At 43.1% G+C, this 23,756-nt stretch overlaps 1 protein-coding gene across 1 annotated transcript in view; it reads right to left on the bottom strand.

The window, feature by feature from the left end:
* LOC120039004 (putative uncharacterized protein DDB_G0286901) overlaps window positions 1-23,756 on the bottom strand; it is a gene marked incomplete at its 5' end in the record, with an annotated part of 28,214 nt that overhangs the window by 2,894 nt on the left and 1,564 nt on the right. The window contains one exon of the mRNA XM_038984533.1: window positions 23,494-23,756. This exon is cut by the window's right edge and continues 1,144 nt beyond it. Within this exon, the coding sequence (XP_038840461.1) occupies window positions 23,494-23,756 (263 nt within the window). The remainder of the gene's footprint in view (window positions 1-23,493) is intronic.

Here is a 23,756-nt window from a genome sequence, read left to right as displayed (position 1 = left end):
TAACTAATAATTGTCTTCTGTTGAATTTATATAATAATATTACAAACTTGTTAAGCATTATCTAGTCCAAATATGTCATGATTACACTATTTCTATCCGTTTGCATCAGCTTCAATACGGGACTTTTTATTTTGAAGGTGAACCGTAAATTCCACTATTGTGTCTAATCTTCACATTGGTTGCTCTGGCAAAGCTGGCCGCTGCCAGAAAACAACTAATCTCCAGATTTCCTGCTTTTCCGTGTGGAGGCAACGACAACTCGGGTCAGCTAGCTGCTACAAGGAACACATACAGTGGCAAGAGAAAGTATGTGAACCCTTTGGAATTACCAGGATTTCTGCACAAATTGGTCATGAAATTTGATCCGATCTTCATCTAAGTCACAAAAATAGACAATCACAGTCTGCTTAAACTAATAACACACAAACAATTATACGTTTTTATGTCTTTATTGAACACACCGTGTAAACATTCACAGTGCAGGGTGGGAAAAGTATGTGAACGCTTGGATTTAATAACTGGTTGACCCTCCTTTGGCAGCAATAACCTCAACCAAATGTTTTCTGTAGTTGCGGATCAGACCTGCACAACGGTCAGAAGGAATTTTGTACCATTCCTCTTTACAAAACTGTTTCAGTTCAGCAATTTTCTTGGGTTGTCCGGTGTGACCTGCTCTCTTGAGGTCATGCCACAGCATCTCAACTGGGTTGAGGTCAGGACTCTGACTGGGCCACTCCAGAAGGCTGAAGCCATTCTGTAGTTGATTTACTTCTGTGTTTTGGGTCGTTGTCCTGTTGCATCACCCAACTTCTGTTGAGCTTCAATTGGTGGATAGAGCCTTACATTATCCTGCAAAATGTCTTGATAAACTTTGGAATTCATTTTTCCATTGATGATAGCAAGCTGTCCAGGCCCTGAGGCCTCAAAACAGCCAACACCATGATGCTCCCTTCACCATAGTTTACAGTTGGGATGAGGTTTTGATGTTGGTGTGCTGTGTCTTTTCTTTATCCACATATTGTTGTGTGTTCCTTCCAAACAACTCAACTTTAGTTTCATCTGTACACAGAATATTTTGCCAACAGCGTTGTGAAACATTCAGGTGCTCTTTTGCGAAATTCAGACGTGCAGCAATGATTTTTTTCCGACAGCAGTGGTTTCTTCCGTGGTGTCCTCCCACAAACACCGTTCTTGTTTATTGGTTTACGCATCGTAGACTCGTCAACAGAGATGTTAGAATGTATTGGCGTTTTTCCTATTTGTTGCATTACAACCTGCAATTTAAATGTATTTTTATTTGGATTTGGAGACACACAAAATAGTCAAATTGTGAAATGAAAAAAATAACTTGTTTCAAAAAAAATCTAAATAATAAAAAATGTAAAAGTGGTGCCAAGAGAGGGCCGCCCGCCAAAACTCACGGACCAGGCAAGGAGGGCATTAATCAGAGAGGCAACAAAGGGACCAAAGATAACCCTGAAGGAGCTGCAAAGCTCCACAGCGGAGATTGGAGTATCTGTCCAGAGGACCACTTTACGCCGTACACTCCACTGCTTAAAGAAAAAAATAAGCAAACATGTTTGATGTCCGCCAAAAGTCATGTGGGAGACTACCCAAACATAAGGAAAAACGTACTCTGGTCAGATGAGATTATAACTGAGCTTTTTGGCCATCAAGGAAAACGCTATATCTGGCACAAACCCAACACCTCTCATCACCTCGAGAACACCATCCCCACAGTGAAGCATGGGGGTGGCAGCATCATGCTGTGGGGATGTTTTTCATCGGCAGGGACTGGGAAACTGGTCAGAATTGAAAGAATGATGGACGGCGCTAATTACAGGGAAATTCTTGAGGGAAACCTGTTTCAGTCTTCCAGAGATTTGACACTAGGACGGAGGTTCACCCTCCAGCAGGACAATGACCCTAAGCATACTGCTAAAGCAACACTTGAGTGGTTTAAGGGGAAACATTTAAATGTATTGGAATGGCCTAGTCTAAGCCATGACCTCAATCCAATTGAGAATCTGTGGTATGACTTAAAGATTGCTGTACACCAGCAGGAACCCATCCAACTTGAAGGAGCTGGAGCAGTTTTGCCTTGAAGAATGGACAACAATCCCAGTGGCTAGATGTGCCAAGCTTATAGAGACATACCCCAAGAGACTTGCAGCTGTAATTGCTGCAAAAGGTGGCTCTACAAAGTTTTGACTTTGGGGGGGTGAATAGTTATGCAGGCTCAAGTTCAGTATTTTTGCCTTATTTATTGTTTGTTTCACAAAAAACAATATTTTGCATCTTCAAAGTGGTAGACATGTTGTGTAAATCAATTGATACAAACCCCCCCAAAATCTATTTTAATTCCATTTGTAAGGCAACAAAATTGGAAAAATGCCAAGGGGGGTGAATACTTTCGTAAGGCACTGTACATCATCAGCACAAAATACTAAACAGAAACCCAGCCTAAAACCCCAAACAGCAAGCAATGCAGATGTAGAAGCACGGTGGCTAGGAAAAACTCCCTAAAAAGGCAGGAACACACTAAAAAAACCTAGAGAGGAACCAGGCCCTGACGGGTGGCCAGTCCTCTTCTGGATGTGTCGGGTAGAGATAGTACATGGCCATTAAGACCAGATTGCCTGTTACAATGAAACTGCTGGGGTAAACCTAGTGTAACAGTGTTGCTTCAGTCCCTCTCCTTGCCCCAACCTGGGCTTGAACCAAGGACCCTCTGAACACATCAACAACTACCTCCCACGAAGCATCATTACCCATTGTTCCACAAAAGCCACGGCCCTTGCAGAGCAAGGTAAACAACTACTTCAAGATCTCAGAGCGAGTGACGTCACCGATTGAAACGCTATTTACTGGCACCCCGCTAACTAGCTAGCCATTTCACACCGGTTACACTAGCTAACATTAGGCTTACTCCCACCACCAGAGTTCACCTTACCTAGCTAGCTAAGTGGACTGTAGCTAGCTAACTCCATCAGAGTTCACCTTACCTAGCTAGCTAAGTGGACTGTAGCTAGATAACACCATCAGAGTTCACCTTACCTAGCTAGTTAAGTGGACTGTAGCTAGCTAACACCATCAGAGTGTACCTTACCTAGCTAGTTAAGTGGACTGTAGCTAGCTAACACCATCAGAGTGTACCTTACCTAGCTAGTTAAGTGGACTGTAGCTAGCTAACACCATCAGAGTGTACCTTACCTAGCTAGTTAAGTGGACTGTAGCTAGCTAACACCATCAGAGTGTACCTTACCTAGCTAGGTAAGTGGGCTGTAGCTAGCTAACACCATCAGAGTACACCTTACCTAGCTATTAAGTGGACTGTAGCTAGCTAACACCATCAGAGTTCACCTTACCTAGCTAGTTAAGTGGACTGTAGCTAGCTAACACCATCAGAGTACACCTTACCTAGCTAGTTAAGTGGACTGTAGCTAGCTAACACCATCAGAGTGTACCTTACCTAGCTAGTTAAGTGGACTGTAGCTAGCTAACACTATCAGAGTACACCTTACCTAGCTAGCTAAGTGAACTGTAGCTAGCTAACACCATCAGAGTGTACCTTACCTAGCTAGTTAAGTGGACTGTAGCTAGCTAACACCATCAGAGTGTACCTTACCTAGCTAGGTAAGTGGGCTGTAGCTAGCTAACACCATCAGAGTACACCTTACCTAGCTAGCTAAGTGGACTGTAGCTAGCTAACACCATCAGAGTTCACCTTACCTAGCTAGTTAAGTGGACTGTAGCTAGCTAACACCATCAGAGTACACCTTACCTAGCTAGCTAAGTGGACTGTAGCTAGCTAACACTATCAGAGTTCACCTCACCTAGCTAGTTAAGTGGACTGTAGCTAGCTAACACCATCAGAGTGTACCTTACCTAGCTAGTTAAGTGGACTGTAGCTACGTTTCTATACTGAACTAAAATATAAATGCAAGTAAAGGTACCAACTTTGTTTATTTATTTTCTTCAATTATTTTTCTCTTTCATCTATTTAATTAATTATTTACCCCCTTCTCGTCATATCCAATTGGTTGTTACAGTCTTGTAACTCCAGTACGGAGCCCTGCGTCCTCTGAAACACAACCCCGCCAAGCCGCACCACTGCTTCTTGACACAACGAACCCGGAAGAGGAGGAAACACCATACACCTGGCGCCCGGCGAGAGGTTTGTTGATGTCAACGTTGTGAACAGAGTGCCCCATGGTGGCGGTGGGGTTATGGTATGAGCAGGTATAAGCTACGTGACGAGATCTTGAGTTCCATTGTCGTGCCATTCATCCACCGCCATCACCTCATGTTTCAGCATAATGCCTGGCCCCATGTCGCAAGGATCTGTACACAATTCATGGAAGCTGAAAATGTCCCAGTTCTTCCATGGCTCTATACTCACCAGACATGTCACCCGTTGAGCATGTTTGGGATGCTCTGGATCGACGTGTACGACAGCATGTTCCAGTTCCCACCAATATCCAGCAACTTTGCACAGCCATTGAAGGGGAGTGGGACAACATTCCCACAATCATAAGCCTGATGTTTTCCAAGGAATATGTTATGCTATGCTGTTGTGTTGTCTTCAGCTATCAATTTGTGCTATCAATGGGCAGCAGACAGCGTAGCAGTCAAGAGTAACCGGACTGTAACAGTAACTGGTCTGAATTCCCGAGCAGGCTAGGTGATACATCTGTCAATGTGTCCTTGAGCGAGGCAGAAAACCCCTAATTGTTCCAATCACCTGGATGAGCATCTGCGTTCGCAGAATTGGTCGTAGAATTAAATTCAGACATATACGTTTCTACAGTGTTTCTACACTCACTCACTTTCTACACTCACTGTACTTGTACTGTGCACAATGTGCTTAACTTGTTCAAGTGCAATTAGACAATTCCAGGTGTTTCCAGGTGACACACCTCAGAGTCCTCCATGGTGTAAATAGCTCTTCGTCTTACTTCAAGTGAGAATGAGAACCTTCTCGTGGTCTATTAAAAGAACACAAAGGCCTAGAACCATCCGACATGCCAACACATATTCAAACCAACTCACGCATCCACAAACAGTGCAGGAGGATTGGGATGAGTCCTTTGCAGACTGTACGACGGATTCAGTCTTTTACGATTATCACATGTCACACTGTGCGATGTTAGCAAATAAAAATGTTGATATCAAGCTGGACAGATTGTGCGATTTGCCTCAATTCTGTCATCACATTCTGAGATTGGCTTGAGAGTAGGGTTGGGTAGTATCTAGATGTTCGTACCGTCTTTCTGTCATGCCAGGATTTACCAGCTTAGTACACAAGTGGGTGCCAAAAAAACTGCGAAAAGCCCATTGGGCGTCTGTTACCAGAATGCTAACAAAATTAGCACAAATAATAGTGAATTTTCTATGGAGGCTGCTAATATGCTAACGAGTGCCAACAAAAATAAACAAATAGCAAAGACAGGCAGTCCAGCTCATAAAGTTTTGCAAAAAAATAAATGTCTCTTTTTCAGGACCACATCTTTCAAATATAATTCGTAAATATACAAATAACTTCACAGATCTTCATTGTAAAGGGTTAAAACACTGTTTCCCATGCTTGTTCAATGAACCATAAAGAATTTATGAACATGCACCTGTAGTACGGTTGTAAAGACACTAACAGCTTACAGACGGTAGGCAATTAAGGTCACAGTTATGAAAACGTAGGACACTAAAGAGGCCTTTCTACTGAGACACCTAAGACAGTGCTACAGGGAGACAGGACAGACAGCTGATCGTCCTCGCAGTGGTAGACCACGTGTAACAACACCTGCACAGGATCGGTACATCCGAACATCACACCTGTGTGACAGGTACAGGATGGCAACAACAACTGCCCGAGTTACACCAAGAACGCACAATCCCTCCATCGGTGCTCAGACTGTCCGCAATAGGCTAAGAGAGGCTGGACTGGGGGCTTGTAGGCCTGTTGTTAGGCAGGTCCTCACCAGACATCACCGGCAACAACGTCGCCTATGGACACAAACCCACCGTCGCTGGACCAGACAGGACTAGCAAAAAGTGCTCTTCACTGACGAGTCGCGGTTTTGTCTCACCAGGGGTGATGGTCGGATTCACGTTTATCGTCGAAGAAATGAGCGTTACACCGAGACCTGTACTCTGGAGCGGGATCGATTTGGAGGTGGAGGGTCCGTCATGGACTGGGGTGTTGTGTCACAGCAACATCGGACTGAGCTTGTTGTCATTGCAGGCAATCTCAACGCTGTGCATTACAGGGAAGACATCCTCCTCCCTCATGTGGTACCCTTCCTACAGGCTCATCCTGACATGACCCTCCAGCATGACAATGCCACCAGCCATATTGCTCTTTCTGTGCGTGATTTCCTGCAAGACAGGAATGTCAGTGTTCTGCCATGGCCAGTAAAGAGCCCGGATCTCCATCCCATTGAGCACGTCTAGGACCTTTTGGATCGGAGGGTGAGGGCTAGGGCCATTCCCCCCAGAATTGTCCGGGAACTTGCAGGTGTCTTGGTGGTAGAGTGGGGTAACATCTCACAGCAAGAACTGGCAAATCTGGTGTAGTCTATGAGGAGGAGATGCACTGCAGTACTTAATGCAGCTGGTGGCCACACCAGATACTGACTGTTACTTTTGATTTTGAACCCCCCCTTTGTTCAGGGACACATTATTCAATTTCTGTTAGTCACATGTCTGTGGAACCTGTTCAGTTTATGTCTCAGTTATTGAATCTTGTTATGTTCATACAAATATTTACACATGTTAAGTTTGCTGAAAATAAATGCAGTCGACAGTGAGATGACGTTTATTTTTTTGCTGAGTTTAGGTAGGAGCAACCAAATGTCATGTTTGGTGAGTTTGGACATTTACAAGTGAATGTGAATGAGAGACACTGGCAAAAGTTTTTACGAATGCTTGTCTGAAGGAAGAACAGTACTGGCTCTGGAGCAGCATGTCAACACACTGTGTCTGTATGGAGTCTGGAGTCTGAAGGAAGAACAGTACTGGCTCTGGAGCAGCATGTCAACACACTGTGTCTGTGTGGAGTCTGGAGTCTGAAGGAAGAACAGTACTGGCTCTGGAGCAGCATGTCTACACACTGTGTCTGTATGGAGTCTGGAGTCTGAAGGAAGAACAGTACTGGCTCTGGAGCAGCATGTCTACACACTGTGTCTGTGTGGAGTCTGGAGTCTGAAGGAAGAACAGTACTGGCTCTGGAGCAGCATGTCAACAAACTGTGTCTGTATGGAGTCTGGAGTCTGAAGGATTATGGATCCCCATTAGTTCCTGTCAAGGCAGCAGCTACTCTTCCTGAGGTTTATTATGGATCCCCATTAGTTCCTGTCAAGGCAGCAGCTACTCTTCCTGAGGTTTATTATGGATCCCCATTAGTTTCTGTCAAGGCAGCAGCTACTCTTCCTGGGGTTTATTATGGATCCCCATTAGTTCCTGCCAAGGCAGCAGCTATTCTTCCTGGGGTTTATTATGGATCCTCACTAGTTCCTGCCAAGGCAGCAGCTACTCTTCCTGGGGTTTATTATGGCTCCCCATTAGTTCCTGCCAAGGCAGCAGCTATTCTTCCTGGGGTTTATTATGGATCCTCACTAGTTCCTGCCAAGGCAGCAGCTATTCTTCCTGGGGTTTATTATGGCTCCCCATTAGTTCCTGCCAAGGCAGCAGCTATTCTTCCTGGGGTTTATTATGGATCCCCACTAGTTCCTGCCAAGGCAGCAGCTACTCTTCCTGGGGTTTATTATGGATCCCCATTAGTTCCTGCCAAGGCAGCAGCTATTCTTCCTGGGGTTTATTATGGATCCCCATTAGTTCCTGCCAAGGCAGCAGTTAGTCTTCCTAGGGTCCAGCAAAATTATGGCAGTTTATGCAATTTTAAAAACATTACAATACATTCACAGACTGTGTGCCCTCAGGCCCCTACTCCACCACTACCACATATATACAGTACTAAATCCATGTGTATGTGTATGTATAGTGGGTATGTGTGTGTATGCCTATGTTTGTGTTGCTTCACAGTCCCTGCTGTTCCATAAGGTGTTTTTTTTAATCTGTTTTTTAAATCTAATTTTACTGCTGCATCAGTTACCTGATGTGGAATAGAGTTCCATGTAGTCATGGCTCTATGTAGTACTGTGCGTCTCCCATAGTCTGTTCTGGACTTGGGGACTATGAAGAGACCTCTGGTGGCATGTCATGGGTGTCCGAGCTGTGTGCCAGTAGTTTAAACAGACACCTCGGTGCATTCAACACGCCAATACCTCTCATCAATACAAGCAGTGATGACGTCAATCCTCTCCTCTACTTTGAGCCGGCAGAGAGATTGACGTGCGTATTACTAATAGAGATGCAACTTTTTATTGTGATTTTTTCAGGTCTGAACCGACATGGTGGCCGTTATCTCAGCCAAGACACTCTGGGAGAGAGGGCAGGATACGTCTCTCTCAACATCCATCTCTGTTGCGTATGAGACCATTTCCATGATAATAGTATAGTATGGTTAACAGTCAGTGAGGAGGGAAGAGCCCTGTGTCCTGCGGTTGGGCGACAAACACCACTGCTCCCTGGAATTCCTTATCTTCAACGGAGACGCCTCTAGTGACACTGCTCAAGGCTGTGGATTCCTGCTTTCAACTGTTTTATGTGTATATAATACCCCTGGGAGTCTGCCTCTGCTTGTGAGTTTCTCCAACATGTTATGTATGCAGCGCCAGGAGGAAGTCGTTCCAACAATACTAAAAAAAGTTATATTCCAGTTGTTTGTTTGTTTCATTGTGGGTAAAATGGCAGAAAATAATAGCTTTTGATTGGTACTGTACTTCCATCCCACAGAACACTGTATTGTACTGTATTTTGGAGCACCAACAACCTTTTGACCACTAGTGGGAGCAGTGTAGTTTCTAGGTCACTAACATATTTGGAGGCTTGTAAGAGGCTGTCTTTGTTCAAGCCATTAGTGAGAGCTTAACTATTAAAATACCAGTTTCTGGGAGTCTCTTTGATTCCCAAACGTCTCCATGGCGTGTGTTTCTCTGTGTGTTTATAAAGAAGGCTCCTGTGTAGGCTGCCTTCACATTGATTTCCTAGTAGGTACGTACTCATTTAACTGGTATGTGGTAGTAATTAATGCCCCATCAATTTAAAATATATAGGGGACAGATTTGAGTGGCAGAAAGGAAATAGTATTATTATTATTTAAATGCACAAAAAATGTATACGAAATGTAATTATTTATTTGTTAGCTTTTTAATAAATGTCTTTTTTGCAAAGCACTGTCATTCGTCATTAGTATTTGAATATAGTATAGTATTTTTATAGTATTTGAATATTGTTAAAAATGACAGGGTTTTAAATGTTAATTATTCTTATTAGAACTTGAAATAATGAGAAGAAGAAATAAAATTAAAAAATAATATTATCTATGGATTATTATACACCAGCTATTGGGTTAAGTAGATCATTAAAATAACCCAATATGAGGTACAGTACCTTCAGAAAATATACAGACCCCTTGATTTATAAGGTTGGATTAAAATGGATTTAATTGGAATGTGTTGTTGTTGTCAACAACACAAAATACTCAGTGTTAGTGAAAGAAAATAAAACACTAAGATATCTTGATTACATAAATCTTCAATCGCTCTGAGTCAATACATGTTAGAATCACCTTTGCCAACGATTACAGCTGTGATTCTTTAATTTTGTTTTATTATTTTGTTTATACGGTGGATCAGCTTTGATATTGCAGATAGATTGTAGCTTCTATCAATGTAAGTGTCTGCATCATTTCCAATTCCCCATATATATATATATATACCAGGGGAGGCTGGTGAGGGGAGGAAGGCTCATAGTAAAGGCCGGAGCAGAGCAAATGGAATGGCATCAAACACCAGGAAACCATGGAAACCATGTGTTTGATGTATTTAATACCATTCCACTAATTCCACTCCAGTCATTACCACGAACCTGTCCTCCCCAATTAAGGTGCCACCAACCTCCTGTGATATATATACATATATATATTGTAAATATATATATTATTTTAAATATATATATTTTTTAAATATATATTTTCCTTCTTTATTTTCTCCTAACCCTACCACCCCTCCCCTAATTGGAATTTGAACTTTTTTTTTAACTAAATCCTGACAAATTGTCCAATCCTGCCAACCACCCCCCCGCCCCCGCCCCCGCCTCCATCCTCCCTCCCACCCTACACCACTCTCTCTCTAATCAGGGTTTAGATTAATCTCTCTGCTGCCCCCATCCTGATTGCTCTCTCTCTGTCTCTGGGTCCCCCAGGCTCCCTCCTACCTGACCTGACTGATTGGGAATGAGGGATTTGGGCTCAGAGAGAGAGATGGGGAGAGAGAGAAATTAAGAGAAAGAGGGTGAGGGACAGATATGGAGAGAAACAGGGAGAGAGAGAGGGATGGAGAGAAAGAGGGAGGGAGAGAAGGGAGAGAGAGAAAGAGGGAGAGATGGAGAGAAAGAGGGAGAGATGGAGAGAAAGAGGGAGAGAGAGAGAGATGGAGAGAGAGAGAGTGCCAGACAGGAGGAGAGTAGCTGTTAGGGTTTAGAGTGTGCTGCCAAGTCATGTGACATTCCAGTGGGGGGAACTAGAGGAGGGGGAACCTTGGAAGAGGAGGAGCATGGTTCAGGGGGGGATCTTCTTTGGCATCGCACCAGGTCTAAGGAGGGAGGGGGTAACCATGACAATCAGTGATGCTGCTGCTGAAGAGAACCAATCAGAACATCAACCAGACAGTCTAGTTTTAATGAACAATAAACACAACCTGCCCTCTTTTTTATTATTTTATTGACTTTTTCACATTTCCAATGTATTGTAATTGGAAGAGAAGAAAAAATAACAAAAAGGCACAAATTCACAGTAAAAGAAACAGAAATGAGGGAGTGAGAGGGGGAGAGAGAGAGGGGAAGAGAGAGGGATAGAGGGAGAGAGAGAGATGGATAGAGAGGGGGATAGAGGGAGAGAGAGAGAGAGGGGAAGAGAGAGAAACAGAGAGGGATAGCAGGAGAGAGAGAGGGAGAGAGGGGAAGAGAGAGAAAGAGAGATAGAGGGAGAGTGAGAGAGAAGACAAAAACATCAATACTCTGGGGTTCTGAACTCAGTATTAATACTCTGGGGTTCTGAACTCAGTATTAATACTCTGGGGTTCTGAACTCATTATTAATACTCTGGGGTTCTGAACTCATTATTAATACTCTGGGGGTCTGAACTCATTATTAATACTCTGGGGTTCTGAACTCATTATTAATACTCTGGGGGTTCTGAGCTCATTATTAATACTCTGGGGTTCTGAACTCATTATTAATACTCTGGGGGTCTGAACTCATTATTAATACTCTGGGGTTCTGAACTCATTATTAATACTCTGGGGGTTCTGAGCTCATTATTAATACTCTGGGGGTCTGAACTCATTATTAATACTCTGGGGTCTGAACTCATTATTAATACTCTGGGGTTCTGAGCTCATTATTAATACTCTGGGGTTCTGAACTCATTATTAATACTCTGGGGGTCTGAACTCATTATTAATACTCTGGGGTTCTGAACTCATTATTAATACTCTGGGGTTCTGGACTCATTATTAATACTCTGGGGTTCTGAACTCATTATCAATACTCTGGGGTTTTGAACTCATTATTAATACTCTGGGGGTTCTGAACTCATTATTAATACTTTGGGACTCTGGACTCATTATCAATACTCTGGGGGTCTGAACTCATTATTAATACTCTGGGGTTCTGAACTCATTATTAATACTCTGGGGTTCTGAACTCATTATTAATACTCTGGGGGTTCTGAGCTCATTATTAATACTCTGGGGTTCTGAACTCATTATTAATACTCTGGGGTTCTGAGCTCATTATTAATACTCTGGGGTTCTGAACTCATTATTAATACTCTGGGGTCTGAACTCATTATTAATACTCTGGGGTTCTGAACTCATTATTAATACTCTGGGGGTTCTGAGCTCATTATTAATACTCTGGGGTTCTGAACTCATTATTAATACTCTGGGGTTCTGAACTCATTATTAATACTCTGGGGTTCTGAACTCATTATTAATACTCTGGGGTTCTGAACTCATTATTAATACTCTGGGGTTCTGAACTCATTATTAATACTCTGGGGGTCTGAACTCATTATTAATACTCTGGGGTTCTGAACTCAGTATTAATACTCTGGGGTTCTGAACCCATTATTAATACTCTGGGGTTCTGAACTCATTATTAATACTCTGGGGTTCTGAACTCATTATTAATACTCTGGGGTTCTGAACTCAGTATTAATACTCTGGGGTTCTGAACTCAGTATTAATACTCTGGGGTTCTGAACCCATTATTAATACTCTGGGGTTCTGAACTCATTATTAATACTCTGGGGTTCTGAACTCATTATTAATACTCTGGGGGTCTGAACTCATTATTAATACTCTGGGGTTCTGAACTCAGTATTAATACTCTGGGGTTCTGAACCCATTATTAATACTCTGGGGTTCTGAACTCATTATTAATACTCTGGGGTTCTGAACTCATTATTAATACTCTGGGGTTCTGAACTCAGTATTAATACTCTGGGGTTCTGAACTCAGTATTAATACTCTGGGGTTCTGAACTCAGTATTAATACTCTGGGGTTCTGAACCCATTATTAATACTCTGGGGTTCTGAACTCATTATTAATACTCTGGGGTTCTGAACTCATTATTAATACTCTGGGGGGTCTGAACCCATTATTAATACTCTGGGGTTCTGAACTCATTATTAATACTCTGGGGTTCTGAACTCATTATTAATACTCTGGGGTTCTGAACTCAGTATTAATACTCTGGGGTTCTGAACTCATTATTAATACTATGGGGTTCTGAACTCATTATTAATACTCTGGGGTTCTGAACTCATTATCAATACTCTGGGGTTCTGAACTCATTATTAATACTCTGGGGTTCTGAACTCATTATTAATACTCTGGGGTTCTGAACTCATTATTAATACTCTGGGGTTCTGAACTCATTATTAATACTCTGGGGTTCTGAACTCATTATTAATACTCTGGGGGTTCTGAGCTCATTATTAATACTCTGGGGTTCTGAACTCATTATTAATACTCTGGGGTTCTGAACTCATTATTAATACTCTGGGGTTCTGAACTCATTATTAATACTCTGGGGTTCTGACCCTATTATTAATACTCTGGGGTTCTGACCCTATTATTAATACTCTGGGGTTCTGAACTCATTATTAATACTCTGGGGTTCTGAACTCATTATTAATACTCTGGGGTTCTGAACTCATTATTAATACTCTGGGGGTCTGAACTCATTATTAATACTCTGGGGTTCTGAACTCATTATTAATACTCTGGGGGTTCTGAGCTCATTATTAATACTCTGGGGTCTGAACTCATTATTAATACTCTGGGGTTCTGAGCTCATTATTAATACTCTGGGGTTCTGAACTCATTATTAATACTCTGGGGGTCTGAACTCATTATTAATACTCTGGGGGTCTGAACTCATTATTAATACTCTGGGGTTCTGAACTCATTATTAATACTCTGGGGTTCTGGACTCATTATTAATACTCTGGGGTTCTGAACTCATTATCAATACTCTGGGGTTTTGAACTCATTATTAATACTCTGGGGGTTCTGAACTCATTATTAATACTTTGGGACTCTGGACTCATTATCAATACTCTGGGGGTCTGAACTCATTATTAATACTCTGGGGTTCTGAACTCATTATTAATACTCTGGGGTTCTGAACTCATTATTAATACTCTGGGGGTTCTGAGCTCATTATTAATACTCTGGGGTTCTGAACTCATTATTAATACTCTGGGGTTCTGAGCTCATTATTAATACTCTGGGGTTCTGAACTCATTATTAATACTCTGGGGGTCTGAACTCATTATTAATACTCTGGGGGTCTGAACTCATTATTAATACTCTGGGGTTCTGAACTCATTATTAATACTCTGGGGGTTCTGAGCTCATTATTAATACTCTGGGGTTCTGAACTCATTATTAATACTCTGGGGTTCTGAACTCATTATTAATACTCTGGGGTTCTGAACTCATTATTAATACTCTGGGGTTCTGAACTCATTATTAATACTCTGGGGTTCTGAACTCATTATTAATACTCTGGGGGTCTGAACTCATTATTAATACTCTGGGGGTCTGAACTCATTATTAATACTCTGGGGTTCTGAACTCAGTATTAATACTCTGGGGTTCTGAACCCATTATTAATACTCTGGGGTTCTGAACTCAGTATTAATACTCTGGGGTTCTGAACCCATTATTAATACTCTGGGGTTCTGAACTCATTATTAATACTCTGGGGTTCTGAACTCATTATTAATACTCTGGGGGTCTGAACTCATTATTAATACTCTGGGGTTCTGAACTCAGTATTAATACTCTGGGGTTCTGAACCCATTATTAATACTCTGGGGTTCTGAACTCATTATTAATACTCTGGGGTTCTGAACTCATTATTAATACTCTGGGGTTCTGAACTCAGTATTAATACTCTGGGGTTCTGAACTCAGTATTAATACTCTGGGGTTCTGAACCCATTATTAATACTCTGGGGTTCTGAACTCATTATTAATACTCTGGGGTTCTGAACTCATTATTAATACTCTGGGGGGGTCTGAACCCATTATTAATACTCTGGGGTTCTGAACTCATTATTAATACTCTGGGGTTCTGAACTCATTATTAATACTCTGGGGTTCTGAACTCAGTATTAATACTCTGGGGTTCTGAACTCATTATTAATACTATGGGGTTCTGAACTCATTATTAATACTCTGGGGTTCTGAACTCATTATCAATACTCTGGGGTTCTGAACTCATTATTAATACTCTGGGGTTCTGAACTCATTATTAATACTCTGGGGTTCTGAACTCATTATTAATACTCTGGGGTTCTGAACTCATTATTAATACTCTGGGGGTCTGAACTCATTATTAATACTCTGGGGGTCTGAACTCATTATTAATACTCTGGGGGTCTGAACTCATTATTAATACTCTGGGGTTCTGAACTCATTATTAATACTCTGGGGTTCTGAACTCATTATTAATACTCTGGGGTTCTGACCCTATTATTAATACTCTGGGGTTCTGACCCTATTATTAATACTCTGGGGTTCTGAACTCATTATTAATACTCTGGGGTTCTGAACTCATTATTAATACTCTGGGGGTCTGAACTCATTATTAATACTCTGGGGTTCTGGGCTCATTATCAATACTCTGGGGTTCTGAACTCATTATCAATACTCTGGGGTTCTGAACTCATTATCAACAGTCTGGGGTTCTGAACTCATTATCAATACTCTGGGGTTCTGAACTCATTATCAATACTCTGGGGTTCTGAACTCATTATCAATACTCTGGGGTTCTGAACTCATTATTAATACTCTGGGGTTCTGAACTCATTATCAATACTCTGGGGTTCTGAACTCATTATCAACAGTCTGGGGTTCTGAACTCATTATTTATTATGTTTACAAACCCAGGGAACTAACAAAAATATCTATGAGGTCGTCTCTGTCAGCCAACATCTCCCACCAGGTGAAGGGAGTCTTCTGACTCTATAGTCCCATAAATACCAGGGCCCAATCCTAAATGGACCCCTAGACCCTACGCCCTATGCACTTGTGGAGATCTGAGAGGATTTGACTGGTTTAAGAGGATTTGATTGGTATAAGAAAGATGGTGAAACTTCCACCTAACCTGTCAAATCCTCTCAGATCTCCACATAAGGAGTAGGGTTTAGGGAATAGGGTTTAGGGAATAGGGTTTAGGGAATAGGGTTTAGGGGTCCATTTGGGACTGGGCCTTGTTAGTCCTACAGTAGGTGTTTAACATGTCAGCTAACCACATCATATGATATAACAATCTGATGCCCGACTGAGCAGTTGATGACGTGGCACACAACCATTGGTTGATGTAATGCGACGTCTGCAATGTAGTCAGCCTGAGACATCGTCATTATGTTTCTAACCATCTCAGACCACATCTAGGCCCTCCTCCTTATCCCTGACTAGAGTTCCCTACCAAATGGGACCCTATTCTATATATATATGGTAACCTACTTTTAACCAAAGCCCTATGGCCCCTGGTCAAAAATAGTGCACTATATAGGGAGTAGGGTGCCATAGGGCCCTGGTCTAAAGTAGTGCACTATATAGGGAATAGGGTGCCGTTTAGGACACATGCCAGTTCTGAACAAGACTTCCCCTTTAACTGACCAGCTCTGGACTTCCCCTTTAACTGACCAGCTCTGAACTTCCCCTATAACTGACCAGCTCTGGACTTCCCCTTTAAGAGACCAGCTCTGGACTTCCCCTTTAAGAGACCAGCTCTTGACTTCCCCTTAATGTGAGAGATGTTAGCGGCTCAGATTACTGACAGAGGTACTACAACATCCAGAAAAAAATATATCTATACACCGTCCTGTCAACAAGACGTGGTCCCTGGGAGAGAAGGGAGTAGTGTAGGGAGTAGGGGGTAGGGTGTAGGGGCTAGGGAGTAGAGGGTAGGGAGCAGTGTAGGGAGTAGGGGTTAGGGGCTAGGGAGAAGGGGGTAGGGAGCAGTGTAGGGAGTAGGAGGTAGGGTGTAGGGAGTAGGGGCTATGGTGTAGGGAGTAGGGAGCAGTGTAGGGAGTAGGGGCTAGGGTGTAGGGAGTAGGGGCTAGGGAGTAGGGGCTAGGGTGTAGGAGCTAGGGAGCAGTGAAGGGAGCAGTGTAGGGAGTAGGGGGTAGGGAGTAGGGTGTAGGGGCTAGGGAGTAGGGAGCCGAGTAGGGGGTAGGGGCTAGGGAGCAGTGTAGGGAGTAGGGGCTAGGGTGTCGGGTCTAGGGTGTAGAGGCTAGGGTGTAGGGGCTAAGGTGTAGGGAGTAGGGTGTCGGGGCTAGGGTGTAGGGGCTAGGTTGTAGGGAGTAGGGAGTAGAGGGGATGGGTGTGCTGTAGGTCTGTCAGGACAGTATATATATATATATATATATATATATATATATATATATATATATATATATATATATATATATATATATATGTGTGTTCATCTACATTAATTTTATTTACATATACAATATCAGTACATACTGAATATCACACAGAAGACAACCAGAGATGCTCGATGGATGGAGAGATGGACGGAGGGATGGACAGTGTTGATGAAGGAAGATAAGGATATAGAGAAAGAGAAGGATGGAGGAGAGGAGGAGAAGAGGAAGATGAGGAAAGGAAGATGAGGGGAGGAAGAGGAGGAGAGGAGGAGAAGAGGAGGAAGGAAGGAGAAGGAGAGGAGGATGAGGAGAGAAGGATGAGGAAAGGAAGATGAGAGGAGGAAGAGGAGGAGAGGAAGAGGAGGAGAGGAGGAGGAGGAGGAAGGAAGGAGGAGGAGAAGAGCGTCTGAGAACACTCCTCCTTCCACCCTTCTACTCCCCGCCCTACCTACAACCTCCCCCTCCCATCCCCCTACCTCCCCCACTCCCCTCTACCTCCCCCTTACCACCTACCTCCTCCTAAACAGAATAAATACTGTAATACAGACAGCTACACCAAACACACACACACACACACATCACACCACTACAGGAACCAAACCTAGCCTGGGTTGTGAAGGAGGAGGATGGGGGGGGGGGGTCGACAATAACAGAAAAATGAGAAAGAAAGAGAGAAAGTGAGTGGAATTATTGCTATCGCTGGATACAGCAGAGAAAACAGGAGAGGACACACAGCTGTAGTCACACACTCCAAACAGACGCCTACAACTCCCAGCAACCCTTGCAGTGGACAGGACGGGGCTTATGATGGTGTGGAGGGGGAGGGGTTGGATGAACTTGATTGAGCTCCGACCACACTGCACCAGGGTGAAGTTTCCACTAGGGACAGATCTAGGATCAGCTTCTCCAACCCCCAGTCCTATCTGAACATGATGGGGCTGCAGTGGATAGCTGTTGACTTGCAGGCTGCTGACCAATTCTGCTTCCCAACATTTATTTTTGCTGGTTTTAACTTATTTTTTGACATAATGTTTCTGAGATCATTTCCTACGACCGAAAACATCTTCTGGACATCAGAACATCACTAACCTAGATTTGGATGGAGATTTCTACTTAAACGAGTCGGCAGCTCGTGGACGTCCCGCTCGTTCCGGACCAGGCCCTAATCCTCGGGACTAGAAACCGGAAGAGAGGCAGACGAGCGGGCTAAATAAACCACCTTTACCCGCTGTTCTATTGTACCAACACTGGAGAACAACCTGGACGAGATCCATACGAGACGATCCTATCAACAAGACCTGAACAACTGTAATAGCCTATCAAGGACATGGATAGTATACAATGAGTGTACAAAACATTAGGAATGCTCTTTCCATGACATAGACTGATCAGGTGAATCCAGGTGAAAACTATGATCCCTCATTGATGTCACTTGTTAAATCCACTTCAATTAGTGTAGATGAAGGGGAGGAGACAGGTTAAAGAAGGATTTTTAAACCTTGAGACAATTGAGACATGGATTGTGTATGTGTTCCATTCAGAGGGTGAATGGACAAGACAAAATATTTAAGTACCTTTGAACGGGGTATGGTAGTAGGATACCAGGCGCACCGGTTTATGTCAAGAACTGCAACGCTGCTGGGTTTTTCACACTCAACACTTTCCTGTGTGTATCAAGAATGGTCCACCATCCAAAGGACATCCAGCCAACTTGACACAACTGTGGGAGTCAACATGGGCCAGCATCCCTGTGGAACGCTTTCGACACCTTGTAGGGTCCATGCCCCGAGAAATTGAGGCTGTTCTGAGGGCAAAAGGCAGGGGGATGGGGGTGGGACTCAATATTAGGAAGATGTTCTTAATGTTTTGTACACTCAGTGTACATCTATCTGTTTTTTGCATCGTCAAGACCGAACGGCAGCTTGAAAAGGGGTGTGTCTCTTTATTGACAACAGCTGGTGATCTCTAATATTAAGGAAGTCTGGAGGTTCTGCTCACCTGAGGTAGAATACCTCATGATAAGCTGTAGACAGTACAGTTTACCAAGAGAGTTTTCATCTATATTTTTCATAGCCGTCTATTTACCACCACAAATCAACGCTGGCACTAAGACCGCACTCAACGAGCTGTATACGGCCATAAGCAAACAAGGCAATGAACATCCAGAGGCGTCGTTTCTAGTGGCCGGTGATTTTAGTGCAAGAAAACTGAAATCCGTTTTACCTCATTATTATCTGCAACTAGAAGACCACCGAAACCAAAACTCCACAGACGAGTACAAAGCTCTCCCTCGCCCTCCATTTGGCAAATCTGACCGTAACTCTATCCTCCTGATTCTTGCTTACAAGCAAACTCTCAAACAGGAAGTACCAGTGACGCGCTCAATGCGGAAGTGGTCCGATGAAGCGGATGCTAAGCTACTGGGTTGTTTCACACAGACTGGAATATGTTTCCGGGATTCATCCGATAACGTTAAGAAGTTTATCACATTAGTCAGTGGCTTCATTAATAAGTGCATCGACAACGTCTTACACACAGTGACCGTGCGTACATATCCCAACAAGAAGCCATGGATTAAAGGCAACATCCACACTGAGCTAAAGGCTGCAACTCTTAAGGAGCGGAACACTGATCCACACGCTAAATCCCGCTACGACCTCCGATGAGCCATCAAACAGGCAAATCATCAATACAGGACTAAGATCAAATTCTACTACGCCAGATTCTGACGCTCGTTGGATGTGTCAGGGCTTAAAAATATAATGTATTACAAAGGGAAACCCAGCTGTGGCCCAGTGATGTGAGCCAACCAGATGAGCTAAATTGCTTCTATACTCACTTCGAGACAAGCAATACTGAACCATGCATTTGAGAGCACCAGCTGTTCCGGACGACTGTGTGATCACGCTCTCAGTAGCCAATGTGAGTGTTACCTTTAAACAGATTAACATTCACAATGCCACGGGGCCAGACGGATTACCAGGACGTGTACTCAAGAGCACGCACTGACAAGCTGACAAGTATCTTAACGGACATTTTCAACCTCTCCCTGACCCAGTCTGTAATACCTACATTCAAGCAGACCACCATAGTCCCTGTGCCCAAGAACGCCAAGGTAACCTGTCTAAAATGACTATCGCCCACTTGCACTCAATGTAGCCATGAAGTGCTTTAAAAGACTGGTCATTGCTCACATCAACACCATCATACCAGATACCCTGGACCCACTCCAATTCGCATACCGCCCCAACAGAGCCACAGATTATGCAATCTCTACTGCACTCCACACTGCCCTCTACAACCTGGAAGAACACCTATGTGAGAATCTGTTCATTTACTACAGCTCAGCATTCAACACCATAGTGCCCTCCAAACTCATCACTAAGCTCAGGACCCTGGGACTGAACACCTCCCTCTGCAAGTGGATCCTGGACTTCCTGACGGGCCGCCCCCAGGTGGTGAGGGTAGGCAACAACACATCCACCACGCTGACCCTCAACACGGGGACCCCTCAGGGGTGCGTGCTTAGTCCCTTCCTGTACTCCCTGTTCACCCACGATTGCATGACTCCAGCACCATCATTAGGTTTACTGATGACTCAACGGTGGTTGGCCTGATCACCGACGACGATGAGACAGCCTATAAGGAAGAGGTCAGAGACCTGGCAGTGTGGGGCCAGGATAACAACCTCTCCCCCAACGTCAACAAGATAAAGGAGCTGATCGTGGACTACAGGAAACAGAGAGCCGAGCATGCCCCCATCCACATCGACGGGGCTGTAGTGGAGCGAGTCGAGTGTTTAAAGTTCCTCGGTGTCCACATCAATAAGGAATTATCACACACACCAACACAGTCGTGAAGAGAGCATGACAACACCTCTCCCCTCAGGATGGAGATTCGGCATGGGTCCTCAGATCCTCAAAAAGTTCAACAGCTGGACCATTAAGAGAAAAGATTTGGCATGGGTCCTCAGATCCTCAAAAGGTTCTACAGCTGCACCATCGAGAGCATCCTAACTGGCTGCTTCACCGCTTGGTATGGCAACTGCTCGGCCTCTGACCGGAAGACGCTACAGAGGGCAGTGCGTACGGCCCAGTACATCCCTGGGGCTGAGCTCCCTGCTATCCAGGACCTCTATACCAGGCGGTGTCAGAGGAAGGCCGTAAAAATTGTCAAACACTCCAGCCACCCCAGTCATAGACTGTTCTCTCTGCTACCACATGGCAAGCGGTACCGATGCACCAAGTCTGGAACCAACAGGACCTTGAACAGCTTCTACCTCCAAGGCATAAGACTACTAAATAGTTAGTTAAATAGCTAACCGGATTGATCTGCATTGATCCTTATTGCACTAACTTTTGTTGGACTCACTTACGCTACTGCTAGGGTTTATTATCTATCCTGTTGCTTAGTCACTTCATCCCTACCTATATGTACATACCTAAATTACATTGTACCCCTGCACATCGACTCGGTACTGGCAGTGGTGGAAAAAATACCCAATTGTTATACTTGAGTAAAAGTAATCATACATTAATAGAAAATGAATCAAGTAAAAGTAAAGGTCACCTAGTAAAATACTACTTGAGTAAAAGTCTTAAAGTATTTGGTTTTAAATATACTTAATTATCAAAAATAAATGTAATCGATAAAATATACTTAAGTATCAAAAGTAAAAGCAAAAGTATAAATATTTTCAATTTCCTTATATTAAGCAAATCAGACGGCAGGGTTTTCTTGTTTTAAATATGTACTGAGGCGCATTCCAACACTCTGACATAATAAACAAACAAAGCATTTGTGTTTAGTGAGTCTGCCAGATCAGAGGCAGTAGAGATGACCAGGGATGTTCTCTTTAAACGTGTGAATTAGACCATTTTCCCGTGCTGCTAGCCATTCAAAATGTAACGAGTACTTTTAGGTGTCAGGGGAAAATGTATGGAGTAAAAAGTACATTATTTTCTTTAGGAATGTAGTGAAGTAAAAGTAAAAGTTGTCAAAAAATATAAATAGTAAAGTAAAGCACAGATAACCAAAAAAACTACTTATGTAGTACTTTAAAGTATTTTTTACTTAAGTACTTTATACCACAGGGTACTGGTACCCCGTGTATATTGCCAAGTTATCGTTACTCATTGTGTATTTATTCCTCCTGTTATTATTTTTCTATTGTTTCAAAATATTTCTCTCTGCGTTGCTGGGAACGGCCCGTAAGTAAGCATTTCACTGTTAGTCTCCAGCGGTTGTTTACAAAGCATGTGACAAATAAAGTTTTATTGGATTTGAACCTGCAAAACTGACCCAAGATCAGCCTATAGGGGGAAACTTCACCCTCCAACCAACCACCGCAGGCCAGGTAGGCATCGCTTCTCCCTTCTGAACCATTCTATTGGCCATCAGGTATAAGGTCCGCCTACCTGGCACTTTTGTTTGTTGCCACAATCTATCAGTTGTTCAATGGTTGATATGAAGAAGAGGGGAATAAAACCAACGTGATTGGAGGATGAAGAGGAGGAGGTGTGGTGATCAACCCAATCAGAAGACAGGATGACCCATAGAAAACAAACAATCAATAAAAACAACAGTCACAACGAGATCAAAACAACACTGATCAGAATACAGTTTGGTCCTGAAAGAAACTGACAACCTTTAATACAGACGAGCTGATGCTTTAAAAACCCTGTTAATATTATAATACATCTCAACACTCACAGCTGGGCCTTATTGCCCCATACACTATATATAGTGGATATGTACACTAGGACTGACTGTCTGTCTTAATAGCAGACTGTACCAATCTGGGGAGGGTGGGACCAGGGGGGGGGGGGGCAGAGAAGCCCTGTTGACAGAGAGAGAGGAAGAGGAGGAAGAACAGGAGCGTTGAATCCGTTGGTGTCTGTCAGGTTTACAGTTCTGATCTGAGAGAGAGAGAGAGAGAGGGTGAGAGGGAGAGAGAGAGAGAGAGAGAGGGTGAGAGGGAGAGAGAGAGAGAGAGAGAGAGACAGAGACAGAGACAGAGACAGAGAGAGAGAGAGAGAGAGAGAGAGAGAGAGAGAGAGAGAGAGACAGAGACAGAGACAGAGACAGAGACAGAGACAGAGACAGAGAGAGAGTTGTATAAATAATGATAATCAATTAACAGGTATATTCTATTCTAACAGGTATATTCTATACTAACAGGTATATTCTATACTAACAGGTATATTCTATACTAACAGATATATTCTATACAAACAGGTATATTCTATACTAACATATATATTCTATAAAACATGTATATTCTATACTAACATATATATTCTATAAAACAGGTATATTCTATACTAACAGGTATATTCTATACTAACAGGTATATTCTATACTAACAGGTTCCACTAACATTCAGAAGAACAGTTGTTGGGTACTGTGTTGTTTGATACTGTGTTGTTGGGTACTGTGTTGTTGGGTACTGTGTTGTTGGGTACTGTGTTTGATACTGTGTTGTTGGATACTGTGTTGTTGGGTACTGTGTTGTTGGGTACTGTGTTGTTGGATACTGTGTTGTTGGGTACTGTGTTGTTGGGTACTGTGTTTGATACTGTGTTGTTGGATACTGTGTTGTTGGGTACTGTGTTGTTGGGTACTGTGTTGTTGGATACTGTGTTGTTGGATACTGTGTTTGATACTGTGTTGTTGGGTACTG

The sequence above is a fragment of the Salvelinus namaycush genome, unplaced genomic scaffold (assembly GCF_016432855.1).
Source record: "Salvelinus namaycush isolate Seneca unplaced genomic scaffold, SaNama_1.0 Scaffold2475, whole genome shotgun sequence".
NCBI lineage: Eukaryota > Metazoa > Chordata > Actinopteri > Salmoniformes > Salmonidae > Salvelinus > Salvelinus namaycush.
This window is presented reverse-complemented; position numbering and strand designations above follow the sequence as displayed.